This window comes from Penaeus monodon, unplaced genomic scaffold (genome assembly GCF_015228065.2).
Source record: "Penaeus monodon isolate SGIC_2016 unplaced genomic scaffold, NSTDA_Pmon_1 PmonScaffold_1637, whole genome shotgun sequence".
Lineage (NCBI taxonomy): Eukaryota > Metazoa > Arthropoda > Malacostraca > Decapoda > Penaeidae > Penaeus > Penaeus monodon.
Genome location: NW_023645674.1, coordinates 2,501 through 23,809, shown reverse-complemented (window position 1 = coordinate 23,809; position 21,309 = coordinate 2,501). Strand labels below are relative to the sequence as shown.

General features: G+C 36.8%; 1 protein-coding gene across 2 annotated transcripts; it reads right to left on the bottom strand.

The window, feature by feature from the left end:
• Window positions 1-785: 785 nt before the first annotated feature.
• LOC119569541 (G patch domain-containing protein 4-like) lies at window positions 786-9,570 on the bottom strand. Of its 2 annotated transcripts, none has more exons than XR_005228283.1 (2): window positions 9,513-9,570; window positions 786-987 (listed from the first exon to the last, which is right to left on the bottom strand). XR_005228283.1 is itself a non-coding variant. In XM_037917649.1 (2 exons), the coding sequence occupies exons 1-2, from the start codon at window positions 2,380-2,382 to the stop codon at window positions 806-808; spliced, it is 243 nt and encodes an 80-aa protein (XP_037773577.1). In that variant the 5' UTR covers window positions 2,383-2,387; the 3' UTR covers window positions 786-805. The 2 variants fall into 2 exon arrangements, 1 of the variants encoding a protein (XP_037773577.1); XM_037917649.1 differs by lacking the exon at window positions 9,513-9,570 and adding an exon at window positions 2,322-2,387.
• Between the last annotated feature and the right edge of the window lie 11,739 nt (window positions 9,571-21,309).

Genomic DNA, 21,309 nt, shown 5'->3' with positions numbered 1-21,309 from the left:
TATTTAGAGCAAAACAAATAACCTATAAATAACTGCATTCAGATGAAAACACATTAATGCTTATATGCCCACAAGTAAATGGATATATACTCACACTCACCCTCACACTGACTCTTTCTTGCTCTCTCCTTCCTTTAAAACAAACAAACAAACAAACAAACAAACACACACACACTCCTGAGTGCATGAGTGAGTGAGTCATAAACACTGTCTGTCTGTCTGTCTGTCTGTCTGTCTGTCTGTCTGTCTGTCTGTCTGTCTGTCTGTCTGTCTGTCTGTCTGTCTGTCTGTCTGTCTGTCTGTCTGTCTGTCTCTGTCTCTGTCTCTGTCTCTCACTCTCTCGCATTCTTTCTCTCACCCTCACTCTCACTCTTGCTCTCACAAAAGAAGAAGACGAAGAAAAAGAAGAAGAAAAAAAAAGGGGAAGAAGACATGGACACTTAGCATGTACCTTACATTAGTATAGTTGGCTGAATACTGAACTCTTTTTGCCTATAGAGTGAATTATATTGGCAGATAATTTATTTCCATGTTGTAAATGTCATCAGATTTACAGATTTGTGATTTGCTTCTTATTACTTATAATTACTTACATTTCCTACCATCTTTTGACAAAAAATATTAAAACAATTCACAATACATGTATGATTTGAAAAAACATTAATAAATAAATAAATTAATTAATTAACAAATAACTAGACAAATAAAATGCCCTTTAAAAGCAAAGCTGCATCTTAAACACTGGCAAACAAAGAAATGCTTTGGCACTGAGATAACACTACAACCACTCCAATATTCACTGCAATTACACATTTAAATTTACCTTATCATCAACTGACATATTCTTAGCAGCTTTGTTGAACACATGGTCCCACCAGTGGAATTTGAACTCTTCTCCAACATCATGCCCAATTCCAGTGTTATCGAACTTTAGTTTAACTTTCAATGGTTCTGTATTTCCCTTCTCTTCTTTTCCCAATCCTTTTCCTGTAAAGAACAAATAATGCATATAAGTGATATCATCCAGATGCAATGCACACAACCTGCTGGTGGGCTTGTGACTGATGCCAATTACACTTTTTTTTTTACTTCTTCAGACTTTTACAGTTTCAAAGTATTGTCTATCATTGTTTTCTCTGCCTTTCATAAATTCAAATGTTGATCTATCATAACTTCTAGCCCACTAAGAATATGTGTAAAAACATCATCATGGTTAATGTTACTAAAAGGAATGCATAGAGATTGAAGGAAATGGACACTACCATCATATAGAGCATAAAAATTAGAAACAACACAGCTACAGCTGCTGTGACCCCATATTTACTGTGAAATGATGAAAATATCTGTTGCATTCACCGTTCAGAGACTAAGTCCACAACAAATAAACCTTGGTCTGCAATACCCTTACACAGCCAGAGTTCTTAGTGTTGCATTTCTTGTATGTTAGCATGAAGTGCTACTAAATGGGGGACATAGGGGGTTGCCCCAGTCTAGAGAATAATTAGAGGGAAGGAAAGGTTAGGTTTGGATTTTGGGTTCACATGATACCCTTGTTTGGGACTTCATCTCTAGATGTGCGTCAGTCTCTGTGACAAATACCCACCATCAGTATCCAGCTTTATTAACCCTTCACCACCAGGTAGCATGTACATACATGCCAAGGCATGCCTGGACAATATTCCAGGTGGACAGTGTAAACATGCCATTATGTGCCAGTCCAGTACAATCATGCCGTGCATGCTATGCCAACACAATCGCCTGGTGGCAGGGCCTAGATCATTATGAATACAGCCTGGGAGGGAGGGCTTTCGTATTCCACTGAATTCTTTTGTATTCCGTATTCCTTTTGGAAACCACCCAGCAGCATTGGGTTAATGGTATAACTACAATTTTCAATAGTAGGCTACTTTGATTCTGGGTCAGACTTAATTTTCTGGCTTCTATACAGTGGTTGGGTAATCAAGCAATGCCTGGCTTCCGGCCCTTAGGGCTCCGGTGAAGTCACCACACATCCACAATGTAGCCTTCTTTCTGGCAAGGTAAAACCTCGGTCTATTGATTGTTTTACAATAGAAGCCATAATAAAGATAATATAAGATATTCGTAAAAATACTACAGTAATCTAGAAGAAAACAAGCATGAGACGGATTCGCAAATCAAGCTCCTATAGGACTGAAATTGAAACAATAAACAACAATATTGAATCTACTGTGGACTTACTAATAGCAGTCAACTTCACACACTCAAAACACCCATAACCGATGCTCTCCGAATCTGCAATTAAAAAAAAATACAAATACAATATAAAAATTTGTGGTTACCTTCTTTCCCCCCGTATTTCTCCAGCTGAGAGTGAGCAAAATCAGCGCCCCACCCCTTCATGGTGGACGACACCAACATCCACGGGGGTTTTTTGACTTTCGTGTGCGGATTCGCGGTTTCAAGCCGGGGATTCAGCGAACGCGATGCGGGGTCAATCAAAATTTAAAAAGTTTTATAAAACCTTTTTTTGCGATCTTCTAAACGTTTTTCCGGTAACTTAAATTTGGGGTGATAGAGTGTATATTTTCATTATTTTTTCAGTACATTAAAAGGGAAAAACCTTTTATATCAATTTCCCACAGGGAATTTTATATTATATATATTAATTATATATATTATATATTATAATATATATATATAAATTTTATTATATAAATATATTTTTTTATATATATAAAATTTTTTTATATATGTATATATTTTTTAAAATAATATTTTTTTTATATATTTATATATAAGATATAAATAATAAAAATAAAATAAAAATATAAATGTATGTTAAATATATATATATTTTAAAAATTTAATTATTTTATATTTTGTATAAATGTTGATATTTTTTCTTATTTTTAATATATATAATATATAATATTTTATATATTTATATGATATATATAAATATTATAAAAAAATAATAACACATTTAATTGTGTGTGTGTGTGTGTGTGTGTTGTGTTTGTGTGTGTGTTGTTGCGTGTTGTGTTTGTGTGGGGTGTGGGGGTGTGTGTTGTGGGGGGGGGTGTGTGTGTGGGGTTGTGTGTGTGTGTGTATGTAAATATATATACTATAATTATATTATATATATAATATATATTATTATATAATTCATACTATGCTAATACATTAAATATACCACACACACACCACACACCCCACACACACATACAATAAATATAATATATAAAAAATTATATATTTTAATATATATATATATTATAAATAAAACATTAAAAATTGAATAGCCCCCCCCCCCCAAAATTTTATATAATATAATATATTAATATATATTTTAAAATATATATATATATTATATTATATATTCGCACTATTTGCCGTAATTGTACCCACTGGCGGGGGAGGGGCCTTCTCTATTCCCCTGAATTCCGACCCAGACCCCGGGGAAAAGACACATAAAGGACCCGGGGGGGTGGTCAACAGGGTCTAGCGAGGGAGGAACATTGCTATTTTGGCACTTTTGACGTGGGAACGCCGGCGGGCCTTTTGACTGGTCATTTTCAAAAGGGTCTGAGGGTATCATGAGGGGCACGTATGTAGATAACCCCGAGAATTTCCCTTTATCTTGGCTTGGGGGGAAAAAACAGTAATCCCGTGCAGGATGGGGGGTTTATGAAAGAGAAAAGGGGGAGGGGAGCCGGCGTCGCCAATAATCTTCCGAAAGAGCTTCTTCTTTTCATCTTTGTGTATAACTGGATACAGCGTCTAATAACTTTGTTGTCATTAAATTGCCTCCTCAACCCCTCTGGAAGTTCACAGCCAGCATGGTTTCTAACAAGGGGAAGGTGAGTGTTACGAAGCCTGTCTGACTACATGCCACTGGAATAATGATGATGGTATATGCAAAAACTACCTCGAGCATAGGTATTTATGGACCATTGCCAACGCTAATAAGGCAGTACAGCTTGCCCTTAGCCTGTGTTAAGAGATCAGTCAACTGGACCTGACAGAATTGGTTCTGGCTGTCCATATTGCTAGAATAACCTTTCCTAATGAGTATACTGCTAGCTGCGGCAATTCACGAGCACATTAACTCCAGGTCTCCAGCTCATAGGATGCCCCAAACGCAACCGCACAATTAATGACACCCCTCTCTTTCTGTTCATTCATCCCTAGTATCTGTCTGTAGAGTGGCAAGTCCTGTAGAAGTAGAGGCCAGCCCCAGGGCATCTTATATGAGGGGAAACTCAGAACCCTGACCACAAATAGGTTTCCACATTGTAAGTCACCTGGTCTGTGAATTTACATGTTTTTTTTTTTTTTCTAGTTCCATTTGAGCAGTGGACCCAGGTGCAGAGCCTTGCTTCCTGTCCGTTTTAAGCCGTTCGGCTTGATTCCCGCCCATGCGGGATGGCACAAGTGTTGACCAGTCGTGCCGTTCCCCTCTCTTTATTTCTCTCTCTAGCTCGAGCTGGGAAAAAAAAAAAAAAATTAAAAAAAAAAAATGGGGGCATCAAAGTGCTCGTGGCTGGCGTATGCACACACATGCATGCATGCATGGGAGCAGAGAGAGTGACTGAGTGCGGACGGATAGAGGAGAGAGGTGAGAGGAGGAAAGAGAGAGAGAGAGAGAAGAGAGAGAGAGAGAGAAGAGATGAGGAGAGCGAGAGCGAGATAGAGAATGAGGGAGGGGGGTGGGTTGATAACTTACACAGTTTTCATTGTAACTTACCTGATAAGATAACTCCTCTATAAACTATTAATCTCATTATGTCCAACCCAACCTTCGTCTTATACTACATTACAATAAAAAAACAAATAATGAATCTGTCATTCTAAATATTTTGTAAAATATCATTCATGAATTAATACCAGAGCACGTTTTACTTGCACATATATAGTCTCGTCAGCCTGAACATATTTACAGACTGGCAACCGTTCCTCGTCTACAAGTTCATGCCTTCCCAGTAATATAGCCTAGTAGTTGTGTATGTGTCAACGAGAGTTCTTGAGCACCGCTTGGCTACAAATATCAACGAGAGAGAGTGGCCTGAGTGCGGTAATGAAAGGGGTCCTAGCTTGCTGAGTTCCTTACTGAAGGTAGTCAGCGGGGTCAAGGAGGGGGTGGAGCTGGACCTTGCTGGGGACAGAGGTTTTAAATGTTAAATGTTAGGTATTGTTTACAGTGTGTGTCTGTGTTTGATCGTGTAATAAGATATAACTAAATCCGTCCTATATTCGTGTCTGAGGTATTTTGCGCAGCTGAATGGTGTAATTTTCACGGGAATGTATTGTGTAAAGGAATAATAGGTGCAGTGACGGAGATTATAGAAAATCGAACGTTACTTACCTTGCTAGTTTATTTTTCCCAAATTGTAAGAACACTCACCTATGTGCTAATTTGCTTAAGATAAAGAGCAGGTTATATGAGTGATTGAATTGAGTCTGTTTTCGTCTAACTTATGAAAGGCAGGACCATTACATATTTGCTTGCTTTACGGCGCTATGTTCATGCCCTTTACGAAAATTTGAATTATATTTACAAAAAACTATTAATATCATATTAAGTCCGTTAGCCATACCATTTAAACAATAATTTAAAAAATGGAGACATCTCACTGGGTAAAAAATGGTTACATGCACTAAACTACAATTAAGTGACGAATATTTATTTTGTTTCAACAGAGAGCAAGGGAATGCTTTTCAACGCCTTCGTGAGTATAAAGACACATCTAGGTCTCTCAAATCCACAACCGACTGATTTAGCAACAAATCAACTCCCGCAACAATGCCAAAAACAGTGATTGCCGCCTGCAGATTGGGACAAGCCAGACGGTTCTGCCATCCACCGTTAAAAACATTCTCAAATTAAACCTGAAATCATAGAGACTGGCTGCATTGTTAGTCTTACCCGAAGCTCTCCGGGGAGGATACCCCAAAGGCTCTTTTTTCGGCACGAGGCGGGGCTTCAGGACGCCTGAGGCAAGACGATTTTTCTCAAGTACTGGAAGCAGGCGGTGGACATCTCGGGCCCCCGAAGTGGACTCACTCTGCAAGCTGGCGAGGAGAGCAAAGACCTTCATCGTCGTGGCATCGTCGAACGGGGCGGCTCCACGCTGTACTGCACCGCCTCTTCATCTCGGACCAGGGCGAGGTTCGTCGCGAAGCACCGGAAAGTGCTTCCGACGGCCAGCGAGAGGCTGATCTGGGCCGCGGCGACGGCTCCACTTTGCCCTCGTTAAAGACACCCGCCGGGCTGGCCGGAGCTGCCAAAATGTTTGGGAGAACTACATCCCCCTCCTACGCTACCCCCATGTACGCCAAAGGCATTCAGATTTGGTGCGCGCCCACGGTGGACGAAAGGGACATCTGGCAGACGAGCATGAACCCACCTATCCTACGAAGGACGCACATTCCGGGTGAGCGCATGCCAGTACCACCTCCTCCCTCGGAAGAGATGATTGCAGTTTTGGGCCCCCGGGAGGGTCGGCCTATAATCCGAGGGGGTCCTCATTTCCCTCGCCCAGGGGGAGCCGTTGGCCGCCCTGTGTACGACAAGGAGGCGCTCTTAAAAGCCGAATCGACCTGGATGACATCATTCGAGCTCGCTACGACATGGACGTCGTGGGTCACTACGCTCGGGCCCGACATCTTCCAGCTGGGGGTGGACGAGAAGCCGAAGAACTCCATGGACTGTCAGTAACACGTCGTAAATTGCGGTCGTGGGCAAGGTGATCCCAAATGTAGAGATTTTGTAATTCTAATATTATTCTCACTATCATAAGTAATATCAGACTGTCAGTATTATTTTGTTATCATCATTATTACTGCTGCTATAATGACGATGATGATGATGATGATAATAATAATAATAATATAATACAATAATAATAATAATAATAAAAATAATTATTATTATCATCATCACCATTATCAGTTTTTATTACTATTGTCATTATTATTTATTTTCACTATCAAGACATCACATTTTCACCATTGTCATCAACAGTAGTAAAAGCATTAGCAGTATTGCTCTTAAACGGCATACTAAAAAAATGGTCATTCTCACCATTTGACCAATTGTTGAAACACGCATGAAGTTCGAATATTTACAAAGTCCTCTTCATGGCTATTTCATCTTTATAAATCTCACTCATTCTCAATAAAAGGGATTTCTCTGTAAGACGTGTTAAAGCCTTTTCCTGTTTATCAATAAATTTAACATTAAGTATCAATTTTTACATCCCACCTCTGTACGCAAACCAGTTTCATTTGTAGACGCTCTGCCAAAATGTTTAAAAAATCGAAAATATGAAGAAGACAAACCCGTATACAAAACTTTTAGGTAAAAAAGAAGTCAAATTAATTATACTATATAACCCCCCCCCCCCCCCGCACACACGCGCGTGCTGTGGCACCACATCTTGTAAAAAGATATAAAACATCCCTTTTGTAAATGGTCTGTTAAAACGGCTTTGAAACGTCTTGGCAACCTCTTTTCGGACTTTCTGTAGCCTGTCCCTGTGTTATACTTCATCCTTAACCGCTTTCTTCGTGGGATCCATACATTCTCTATATTTTTTATATTTAGTCAATCCTTAGGTCATTTCATGGAACTGAATGTCTTGGTTTTCAAATTATTAATATAACCCACTGTCCGGCAAGGCGCCAAATCCTGTTAAAAGTAAAACCACACGATAATTTTTGATTCTAATTTCATTCACAATACTACTTGCTATTTGCAGGTATGTGTTGCATTTATATGAACCAGTGTTTAGTGAAAAAGTGTGTTGAAGTAACAAGTTTATCTGTTTCTAGAAACTTATCCTCTTAGGGATAGTAAATTCCCTTTTTTCTAGAGGGATGGTTCCCAACCGGTGGGCCGCGAAGCTTTGGGAATTGGGAAAGTTTGGGCAATAAAGCTAGGTGTTCATAGAAGAAAAACTTATCTGAACCCTATGTATTACAATTATGTAAATACTACTTATATACATTTAGATATACATTTATATATACATATTTTATATATATAATATATATATATATATATATATATATATATATATATATATATATAATATTAGTTGATGTTGTATGTATATACACGTATATGTATATATGCATATATATTATACAGATATGTATATATTACATATACACATACATATATATCTCTAAAAAGATCCTACGAAACCCTCTCTTAAGCAAAACAATTACGTAGATAAATCTCATATATATGTATTCCTTTTAGTTCAGCCTAATTTTTATTTTAAAACCCGTACGGATGTTTCGGGAAATTTGAAAAAGCATAACAAATGGGAAAAAAATATCTGAGGGTTAATGGTTAAAACAAATAAATGAACTACACATAGTAGTCGTTTCAGCACTATGATAAAGTATTGTCGGAAAAAAGGGTAAAGACCAGTTACCGATTAAGATAAGTGGACAGACGACAACGATCAGGATTGAGGGTAACACGTCTTCTTCTCAGATACGGTAAAAGATAAGATAACTAATGCTATAGATGTATATTTTTCATTATTAATAAAATAAGATTAACCGTCTTTTCCGCCGACAAGAAGCGTCTACTTGTAAATCGATGAATTCAGCAGCCAACAGATAATATAATTATAAGGTATTTACTCACTCTATTGTCTTGTCCACCTAGACAGTTGCTTATCCTGAGATGTGATGTGTGATAACTTTCAACATACAAACCCGGATCTAAATGCAAACCATTAAACATTACGACTGTTGTAATCACTGTATATATATATTTATATATATATGCATATTTGCGTGGCGTGCAGAGAGGGTGGGCAGGCGGAGAGGGACAAAAATATTGATTTTGAATTTATATTTAAATAGAATAAAGTGTTTATTTTACCTTTCATTTGTGTTTACTGTGTTCAAAATATCTCCCTTTCTTATAATACTTGTCAGTACTTGGCCTTGTACTCGAGACTCGAGTCTTTGAGGCATACAATCAAGGAGTTGCCCCCGAGCATCACCTGACCTCTGCGCGCGCGCGTGTGTGTATGTGTGTGTGTGTGTGTGTGTGTGTGTGTGTGTGCGTGTGTTGTGTATTTGTGTGCGTGTGTATTGTGGTGCGTGTGTGTTTGTGTTTGTTGTGTGTGTGTGTGTGTGTGTGTGTGTGTGTGTGGTGTGTGTGTGTGTGTGTGTGTGTGTGTGTGTGCGTGTGCGTGTGCGTGTGTGTGTGTGTGTGTGTGTGTGTGTGTGTGTGTGTGTGTGTGTGTGTGTGTGTGTTGTGCTGCATGCATGCATCATGCATGCGTGCGTGCGTGCGTGCGTGCGTGTGTCTGCATGAGTTTTGGCCAAAAAAAAACATGGATGTTTTGCTGAACAGCTATTAAAATATACGACTTTCATTCCACCAGTGATTATTGACATTGAAGAAAGACACGCAGAGGAGTAAAACATCACGAACAAAATAGTTATATGGCAGCTATTTTCTTATTTTCTCAAAAATTTGTTTGACAATTTAAATCACTCACCAGCTGTACAGGGGAGTCGTAAATAACCTTTACTTCGCAGTGCCACCGTCACAACTAATTCAAAACATTCGCCTGTTGTTTGAAGGTTCGAACCTAAAATTGAACCACTGGTTTAAAACTGCTTCCCGAACTCTTCAACTTTAGCATTTCTAAAACTTGTTCAGTTCTGATCAGAATATAATAATGTTTATAAACTTTTATTGTTTTGTTTATATTTGCTATATACTTTTTATGCGATCGACACACATGGTTAAATGTAAATCGAGACGAGATGCGGTTCCTTGATAAATTGGCTTAATTTTATAAATAGTAAATTATGTCAAATGTGAATTCCATACTTAACAGCAACAGTTCTTCAGACAGACATATCAATTTCAGCTAAGTTATTTTCACTGATAAGCCGTGGTGGCTGGCTCATTGGTATCTCCGCAAGACGCAACACACACACACACACACACACACACACACACACACACCACACACACACACACACACACACCACACACACACACACACACACACACACACACACACACTAACACACACACTACACACACACACACACACACCACACACACACCACACACACACACACACACACACACACACACACACACACACACACACACGTATTATTATTATTATATATATATATATATATATATATATATATATATATATATATATAGATAGATAGATAGATTAGTAGATAGATATAGATAGATAACACATATACATTTATATGTATATATAGATGTGAGTGATGCAATGTAATATGATCTCAATGCCTACAAACTGTTGAGATGCATGGGGACAATATATAGTAACACTTGGCATTATGATTTTTTACCTGAACCTTAATGCCTTGTAAACCATTTCTTTCTCATTCATAATTTCTCAATAGTTGTGGCTATCACCTCCCCATACATATTTTCCAGGGTAATTCCATAACTCTGGAATGAGAAGTAGTAAAGGAAGTGTATCATTATTGCAACTTTAATTATTTGAAATCACAAATCTGAAAATAAATAAGCAATTGGAAGCCAGATAAGTGATCTGTAATGACACCATAATAAAAACATGACAGAATATGATTATCATTTTTGGATTTTGATTAAAAATTGTTATGTAGCATGTACCATTACAGGAGTATGCTTACTTTTTACAAAGAACAATATCTTGGGTGACCCACACTAAATTGGTTATGTAAATGAATCTGTGCAGAATATATGATGTGAGTGATAATATACCCAAATTATATGGAAAAAATGAAAAAATGAAATATCTGTAAAACCTTGTAAAACATAGAATATTTTCAGGGGAAAATTAAAAAAATTTGGGGCATGGGTGTAGATTCAAAGATAAATAAAATTATTCAAAGATTCTAAGATACTGATAAAATAAAACTGGAGATAAAAATTTTCAAAATTTTTTTAGAAATTTAGGGTTAAAGGACTGCTAAATAAAGCTATTACGACTTTTGGATATATAATAAAAGTGATAACATACACCTACACATCAGGGTACTACAGAAAAGTAGTGTGTAAAAATACATCTTGTAATTTTTGCCATCAAAAAACCAACCCCAAGAACCTCATCTGCATAACAGTATCCATTACTTTACATTGCTACGTAGTTTTATGACAATAAAAAATTCTTATCTTTGTATAAAAGCTAAAAAAATTTTAAAATTATCTGCCCATTTTCATGAAATCTACCAAGTAAAAAAATAAAACCAAAAAAGTGCGTCAGGGTACGTTGTGAACGGTGATCCCTTTAAAACTCTTCAGCTACAAGACATTCCATTTAAGTTTTGCATGGCATCAAAAATTTTTTTTACTTTACCCAAATGACAAAAGGGCAATTTAAATTTTCTTTGCAGGGGAAAAGTCTCACAGGGCAAACCCTCTAAATTTTTGACTGTACACTTAGGGGTTTGAATACACTTTAAATACTGATCCCCTTGTCTTCGTCCCATCATAATCTTAAAAACATAGATTAGTATTTGTATATAATTTTGTATATTGATATGATGTGAGTGTTGTCATGTGTAATTGTCTTTTCGTAAATAATGTAATTATTTATATTGTTATTATATGTAATATGTTTAATATGTATATATTTTATACTGTGTGATCATTTTTTGTGTATTTATATATATAATATATATATATATTTATATATATATATATAATATAATATTATATATATTATTAACTATTATACATATATATACATATTTTACATATTTAATTATATACATATATATCATATATATATATATTAAATTAACTATAATATATATATATATATTATATATTATATATATATATCATATATAGAATAAATTATAATATATATATAATAAATATAATAATTATATAGATATATATATATATATATATTATATATTATTATTTTTATATATATAATATATATATTAAAAAAACATGACATAAACAGTTTATACATGCAATATGTTGCACGTGTAATGTATAATAACTGAATAACTATGTAAATGTCATCTGAAAATTACGCCCAATATTTGGTTATTGGTATTAATATACCACAGTACATTTAGTATATAATTCACTTTTGAAAGTTTATGTTAAAAAAGACATATTTATGCTATATAATGAGATCTAAACACAAAGCCAGGATAAAAATTACTTGTATATTTCATACAAAGACATTATAAAATTAAAACAGATAAAAAGTAATTATTAAAATACTGTTAAAATATCTGCTTAAAAATGACACATAAATTATAAAATGGTAACAATAATTTATCTAAGGGAACATTAATATACTAATTAACTTTAGTCTACATTCAAACTTGCCTATGACAGATTAATAAAATACAGTGTACATAAATTAATAAATAAAAATCAGCATTTCTTCAGGGTGCATTACTTTACGAACTTCCTTGTACACAACAATACATTAACATGAACATGCTCTGTTGCGCTGTTTAATATCATTCCCTTTTCATACATCATCTATTCATATACCTTCATGCGGTCGAGGTAAGAAGTTACAGAATGTATTCTGCAGTTTAATTACATTTTATAGCACTACAAATACTACATTTTATATGTAAACCCCACAGTTCTTGAAAAAAATGACAGATGCTTTGCTTGGCACTGGTTGTTTGATTACCAAATTTGGTCAAATTACCCCTTTTAATTCACTTGTTTTTCTAAGGAGGATACAAATAAGGTCTATCACAATTCTTTTTATAACAATACTCCCATTTTTTAAAGGGTAAATCTGATCAATCTGAATTTCATCACTCCAAGAGTTTTTGTGAGAATATTCCTGAGGTACTGGGTGACGGCACTGACTCTTGGTCGGCACGAGAAACTAGAGGCGGGTACCTGCTATGTAATTATTTAAATCATTTTCTTCACTTTCATGAACAGAAATCCCAAGGCATTTTAGATTTGGGAGAGCTGCTGCTATCATCTGAGCAACAGGCAGAGATATTTGACTCAAGTTTGGGGGAAACTAAAAGTTCAACATTTTTCCATCCTCCAGATTGCACTACTACAGTAAAGGGCATCTTCCAGGTCATGGATGGTGCCCAGGTAAAGTACACTTCACGCAAGTTTTCCATGTTGCTATTCAAGAACTTGAACAACCTGACAGAAATATTTGGTGCAGTTCCAAATTTCTCAACTCTTGGGAAGACGAATTTTCAAGGTTGGTTGCACCTACACCATCAAACCCAAAGCTAAACATTTTCAATACTAATGTCTTTACTGGACACAGGTATGACTCAGGACAAGACATCCTGACTGTCCAGTAGATGGTTGTGACTTGCAAATAAACAACTGTGGTCCATAGCTTGCAAATTTAGCAAATCAAATTTGCATCCACTCCCTAAACTTAGGACCAATATCTTTATTTTCGAAATGATTTTAAATGATTTTCCAATAAGTTTTTCATTGTTATTTCTGCCAAGAGAGATATGACTTCCAGTTTGGACATAAAATTTGGGCACAATCTGTAAAGTACGCCATTAACTTCTGGATGTCAATGAACATGCATCGTACAGGAAGAGTTCTATTGTGATAACTGGATTGGTAAATGAAACGAAGAGCACCCCTCAAAAAATATTCAGAGCACTGTACATGCTCCAAATCTGGAAGCGAAATAATAAGAGTCGTTTCCCCTTCCCTAAAAAATCCAAGCTGATCAACTGTACAATCATATTCATCTGCAAAAACCGAAAACAGAACACGCCTTAATTTTGTACAGAGAGCCAAATAGGAAAGTCCAACACGGTTACTGCATTTGCTGTATCTTCCGAGCATCTATTACAAGTAACTGGGGGCAGTTTGATACCCAACACAACCAAAAGGTCATCATCCACAAAAGAACCATTTCTAAGTACTGCAACCTAGTTAAGTGTCCAAGAAAGGGGAAGTTAAGTACTGCCCCCCCTCAATATCCCCCACTTTGAGGTGTGTTATGGAAGCAACATTAGTTTTGAAACCACTTTCATTCCAATAACTCAGTATCTCTTTATGTTTATAGCATAATAAAAAACTTCCCTTTGGCCACTGAATAGGAAAAAAACAATTTCTGTTATTTTGGGGTGACTTGTATATTGGCACATGTGGGCATTTCTGCGAGATGTGGTGGCCACTGGAAGCAGATACTTGTACGCTGCAGAGACATCGAGCATCTTTCCACACTCTTCAGCATGTGAGAAATGAAGCTTTGGAGATGTTTTGTAGGCTGAGGATCTTCATGACTTTTCACTAGCCATTAAGGATGTCTGCATCAAAAACACAATGTATTTTTTTTTCCCTGCAAGAAAAATACAGACTCAGTAATACGCACAATATCAAAGGCAATGAAAGCAAAAATCTGTGAGCTAGTTTATTGATAGAACCATAGCTGTTGTGCACAATTTATTTGATTAAATTATCATAAACGACAATTATATTGTGACTGTATTTAGAAAGAACTTGTAGTACTTGAATGACTTGTCATAAAAGTTTATACTAGTGGTTAATGCTACAATTAAACCAATGCTGTGTCATGGCATGTAACATACTGCCATGCCCACTGTGAGTTTACTTTATTAATTGCTTTTACACATATATGGAACACTTGTACTAAGTCACCAATGAACCAATTATGAGTACCGCCTACTTACCCGTTTACCCTTTTCCTTGAATTACAGAAATATTTTACATAATCTATTTTGTTGTTACTAATGTTGATAACATTATAATAATTATAAGGGTTCTAAAATAAAATAACACCATCGATTTTCATAGCTTTAGTAAAAAAAAAAAAAGGTTTTCCCAAAAATTTTTAGGAAAAGGTAAGGTCACAAGGTCTGCTAATTGACTCGTTTGAGGATAAGCACTACAGAGCTATCTATGTGCAGAGACTTTTCACAAAAAAAAACTAAAAACTGAACAAAGCATTTTCCCAGAAGCATTAGACTAAAATTCAACAAACTTATGTATAAACAAAAAGGCAGTACCAAGTCATTTCATACTTTTAGCACTAATGATAAAGCTGTATACTATATCCCCATTCTTAATTCAATACCAAAAAGTACATACGTTGTGAAACTAAATATGTCAGAAATATCTAATTATAATAATAGCTTGCCTGATGATAATCAGATACACTGAGAATTTTAAAAACCTGTACACTCTGCCCTGATTTTGCTAAAAACCCTTTAATAACCTGAGAATAAGGAAATCGCATGAGACAATGTGTATCTATCCCTGTATGATAAAGATATAAAAATTTCTCACATTGTAATTTATGTATAATATTTAAGAATTCCATGAAATATGAAACATGTGAGAAAATTTTTAAAATGTGCAAACATTGCAGCAGGCCATGGGCACACATGCATATGTGGCACCAGGCTAGTGCGAATGGAAAGAGCTCATGCAAATATCTGATAATGTAAGGATGAAGGTGTGGCTGTACAAAGCAGAGTTTATCAATCCCTTTGATATCTATCTGTTGTAAAAAGGACTTTAACCATTTTAAAAATAAGTTGCATAATATGTTTTTATTGCTTTTGTGTCACTGTCAAATGTGTTCACTTTTACATAACTGTATAGTCCTACCTAAGATCTTTTGAAACCCTATACTTCACTTGAAATTAAACAGTATACATATGCAAATACACATTCGACTTTAACTACTTAAATAATAAAAACAGTAGAGATTATACCTCAGACACTGGTTTTGGGCACAACTAATTATTATAAAACTTAAAAACGTAAAAAGATTGGGCCAAATGACTAAGACACAATAACGAGAATGAACTAAAACACGTAACAGCAAATACCACCTACCAGCTAGAGCACCTGTGACAATCAATTAGAAATGAAGGAAATATAAGCAGAAACGAAATAGATATTAATTACTACCTAAAATAACACTCCCTTGCCCCAAACCCAAAAAGGCATTGATTTTTGTAACAAAAAAGAAAAAACACTAAATTCACGACAACAGCATGGTTAAAAACAACAAGCTGTATTGTGGACAAGAAATTAAAAAAAAAAAAATATAATAACTATTAAAAATTACCTGTCGTGTAAACAGCTTAGGCCATTTAATAACAGCCTAAAAAACACGACTTTGATCTTGACGACTCCGCCTGTAAACAAACCCGGCTTTTGTTGTTGTGGATTTTTTTTTTCGAATAATATGAATCAGAGTTTTTTGAAGGGACAAGAGTAATGTGTTGTGAAAAGCATGAAAAAACATAATAATGGGATTCATTGGTTGGTGATATAATTTCTTGGGGCTTTTAAAAAGGCGAATTTGAGATTTTGGTCGTTTGTGAATGTCGCAAGGGATTACAAACACAAGAAACGCCCCACAACAAACACACACACACCACACACCCCACACACACACGCACACGCACACGCACACGCACACCACACCACACACACACGCACACGCACACGCACACACACCGCACACGCACACGCACACACACGCACGCACGCACACGCACGCACGCACGCACGCACACGCACGCACACACGCACGCGCACACTCACACGCACGCATGCTCGCACGCATGCACGCACGCACACATCCCACATACGCACACAACTGATTGAGGTAATATTTAGCTCTTTTGGAGGCTTTTTAGAGAGCTTGGTGGCCGGCGCCCCCCCCATGTCTATTACTTACCAGTGCTTTCCTTATTGCAGATGTTCTTGATTACATTTGGTTCCACTGTGATTTTGGGCTCATAGTAATTTCAGATTCCTGGGGTACCGATAGTAAAGTCCACGAGAGATCCCCAAACGAACTGAAAAGGGGATTTTCTGGTTTCTATTTTTTTTCAGGAGCTTTGTCCTAGCTATAATAGAATGCACTTCCCCCAACGAAGCTTGTGTGTAGCCCTGGCTGACAGTCTGCTTCTGACGAATTAAATATTTTACTCTTATAAACTTATAACCTTGACTTCGACAGACCTTGACCTACGCAGAGGTGGATCACGGGGTTATTTGTGCTCGACTAAAGCAGGCTGATGGTGAAGATGAATATTATATCATTTATGCCTGTTTCAGCGTAAGATCCAAGAGGTCCAAGAACCGTGATGAGTCGTGGGAATGCATTAGTGATCATGATTTAAATAGATATATGCCAACAGTCTAAGTTCTTAAATACTTTCCCGGATGTTGCTCCTGCTTCCCCCCTTTTCTTCTCAGGATCCAAATGCAATAGTAAACAGTGATAGGAGCGGTGCTACTGCAGCACCTCAGAGAGCTATGGAACAGGACCCTCTCTAATGCAATAAAAGGCGGGCAACTCATAAACAAATGCACGCGCCTTGAAATCTATCGCACTTTTGATAAACTCTGTGGTAAATTACCTCCCAAAGGATTTGGAGAACTTATTTACTTGCAAAATGTATCGGAAAAGGAAAGCACTGACTAACGTGTTTTTTGTCTAAATCTGTGTACTCTAATGACTGTTAGATTGATGGTTTGCAGATATTTATTGGAATCTCGATGTCTCGGTACACAAACTAGCGTTTTGTTAACACATATCATTTTCCCAAAAAGGAGGCTGAGATTAGTGTACTAAATCGCTTCGATAACTGTGTAATCAATTAGTTCTCTATCATTATTTTAAGTTGTAGTGGCCAGAAATACAATAATTAACACTTCCGCGTTATATGTCAAGAACTGGGTGTCCGTGCACATTTTACCACGGCTTTCCCTACACAGACAAGAGGGCTTATCGAATGGAAAAATCGCAGTGTGAAGGCGCTCTTGAAAACCATTGATCAGCTTTAGAAAAGGAATCACTCTTTACCCCTGTATATCTATCAGTTGACTGCATACCTAATAACTTTCCAGGTGGCTAAATGGAGTCGCCTACAAACTGCCTTTTGGGCATTGCACAACGAGCAGCAGGGGCGAGGCACCTTGATACACACGGGAACTGTATGCTGTTTTATCATGACCCCGGGAACCTGATATCAGTATGGTGCCTGGAAACCTCTGGGTTTTTACAACCTGAAGATCATTAATATAGCCCGAACGTATTCCAAGCCTAGGGTCTACCATGCAAAATCTAACCCACACACTTTAACTTTAGACTTTTTTACCAAGATTTAGAGCCTTTTTCATTGAAGAAATTAGACTGTCTAGGCTATCCCCTCTTGTGAGCAGTTCCTTTGACCGACGTCAGCTGTAGCGACATCCGCCGTTTCTCTTCTCACTTCGCGTACCGACTCTATCGCCAGGTCACCCCTTTCGGCCACGGGCCCGTGGTCCGAAGAATAATATTCCACCCAATGGGCTGAGTCAAGAACGGCACCTCTCATTGATAAAAATTATGATAATGAGGATGATAATGGCAATTATGAAATTAAAAGTAATAACAATCATTATCATGTAATACTAATACTAATAACCGTAATAATGGTAATTTTAACACTAATAATGATAATGATCCTGTTTTTGGATTTTTTACGGGTTTGTGAGCAGGGAGGGGGGTTATTCTCTGGATATTATAAAGTAAATAGAGTGGAACCCCAAGGGAATGAACGGAAATTTTGAAGTAAAGAGAGTGGGACCCCAAGTCAAAGGAAGTGCTTGACTAGTAATGAATTTTGGTTTATATCCTAGAAAAACAGTCGGGTAGTTGTTCTGCCCACAGATACCCCGGGGGTAGCTGATGTGATGCTAGATGAAGAATGGGGGTGGGCTATTAAAACAATTATTGCATTGAAAGGTGGCTGACTTTGATTATATTCTGACTGACCAGAATGTGGTTTATTATTTTATTTTTTATTTTTTGGCCATGCGTCACCTTCTCGTGATTTACCATTGTTTTATACAGCCACTTAATAATGGGTATCCATGTGTTTGCGAGATAAAAAAACCCATATTCAAATTATTCAAAAATGCCCTTTTTTTCCAGCTATTAAACTAAGCCTTTCAGAATAATGTTCTCTAAAAGTCTCCAAAATAAATTTTCACTTTATAAATCATTTCTTTAAATTCTTAGTCTCAGACTCAAGCGAAACCTCTCAATACATATTCGCAGTGTAGCAAACCCCTGATACTAATGTTTTGCTCTTAATTGTATTGAAAGTTTCACCTAGAGACTCCTTTTGGCCGAAGTTCTCACCGATTTGTAGATGGAAGTTTCAGCGTTGATGCTATTCTTGAAGAACCTTATATTTATATTAGATTTAGATGTTGAAGCATTCTAATATGAAAATCCCAGTGCAAATTAGATGTTTGATCATTTCCCAACGAGTCACCAGTGGCATTTATATTACTAAAAGGCACTTGATTGGTTATCGTTTCATAAAAAAAGCAGACTTTTTTTTCATTTGGCAAATCTACTTAATCCTTGGTCTCGTGTGTCGGCTTTTCTCTTGCCTGTTAATTTACCCTCACCGTCAGTTGAACTTCAACCATTTCATACACATCACTGTCAATATCCATTTATTTTCCTTATTTGCCTACTGTCAACAATCATGTTCGTGCGGGGGGTCAAGAGACATGGTGTCCGTAAATATGTGGCTGAGAGCCAAATTGCATTTTGTTGGCATTATGCAACAATCGAATCGCCATTTGAGGAAACATGATGAGCAGACGTCAATCTTTTGGCAGGAAAAGAAATCTTCAGTAGACGATAAAGCGCTGTTAGATGGTTTTAATCATCCGAAGCATATTTTCCACTTTGCTTTGCCCTGTAATTCACGTTGTTCTCACCCTGTCAAATTGGGTTAAATTTCCAACATCTACTTGCTCTCTGAACACTCTCAAGAATTTGATCATATTCCACGTTTAAAACCTAAAAGGCGTGATGGAGAGAACAAACTAGTTGAAGACTTATCTCTGTAGACAACTGGCAAAGGCATCTTATGTTACTGTGTCTACAGAGGGCACTCCAAGACAAGGTCATTTATAAGTACTCATATAGACTTGTCCCACTCGTTTACTTCAGCTTCTGTTTGGGCCGCATACGTTGTTCTGTGCATTGTATACTTGCCCAGTACTCCTAGCACTTCACTCTGTTCTTGAATTTATTCAAATTTGACTTGCTAGCCAAACAGGAATTTTTTTATCTCTTTTTATTCTTTGAAAGTCAGCTCCCCCATTTTTTCTCCAGTTTGTTTATTGATTGCTGCGGGTTTTTTGTTTACTTGATGTCTCGTTTTGCTAAGCTTAGATTGTTTAAATGTACATCCCCTGTTTCGTACTCTTCCTCAAGCGGCTGTAAAATGTTTTTGGTGTCGGGCCCCGCCTAAGACCTTCTTAAATTGGGATTTCATTAATTTCTGCACTAGGCTTGATGTCGCTGATTTACGTGTACATCTTCTGTATTCTACAATGTATCTCCTCTACACTTTTCTTGCAAAATTTTTTCTAATATTGCACTTCTGCCCGTAGAGAGTTGAATGCCTTTTAGTATCGATAAATGCCCGGGACAGAAGATTGCAATATTATTTTTTTTCTCACTCATCGGGGTTAGTGTATGGCTGTGGTCTGTTGTTGAGAATCCACTGCCTGTCTCTATGCTGGTTAGAATCTAGTGTGTCGGGCTTACAGATAACTAACTTAAAACTAACAAGGTTCCATTTTTTTAGCTTTTTAATCTTTCGGAAAACACACCCCACACACACAAACACACCACACACACACACACACACACACACACACACAACACACACACCACACACACACACACACCCCACACACACACACACACATGCATATATAAACACATTATATATCTAAAAGAAATTGATAAAACCGAAATGTTTTTTATTTTTAGCTTTATTTCTTTAGTTCTGGGTTAGTGTCCATGTAACCCCCCCCCCCCATTACACCCTTACCTGAAGCAAAACTCGAACGTTGCCCATTAATATCGGTATGCACAAAATACCGACCTGTATTCTGCCACCACCAGCTCTTCTCACAGGAAAACTGAAAGCCTTTCCTAATACACAGTCGTGTCATCCTAAAATTAAAACCCAGTTGTGTGCCTAACCGTATTTTTGTTTTGTTATTCATCAAAACCCTTACATCAAGGATACTGGATATACGCAAAGATGTTTATGATAGAGAAACCTATAAATTTTAGGCATCATTCCTTTAAACAACCTTAGTGAACCCGAGAGAGTGAGAGAGAGAGGAGGGGAGAGAGAAAGAGAGACTGAGACTTTTGTGTCTCGTATGACACCAGTGTAATCCATCATCTAAATTATTTACCGATTTCAGAAAACTGAACTAATAGAATAACTTCTACTTTACTGTCTCGCGTG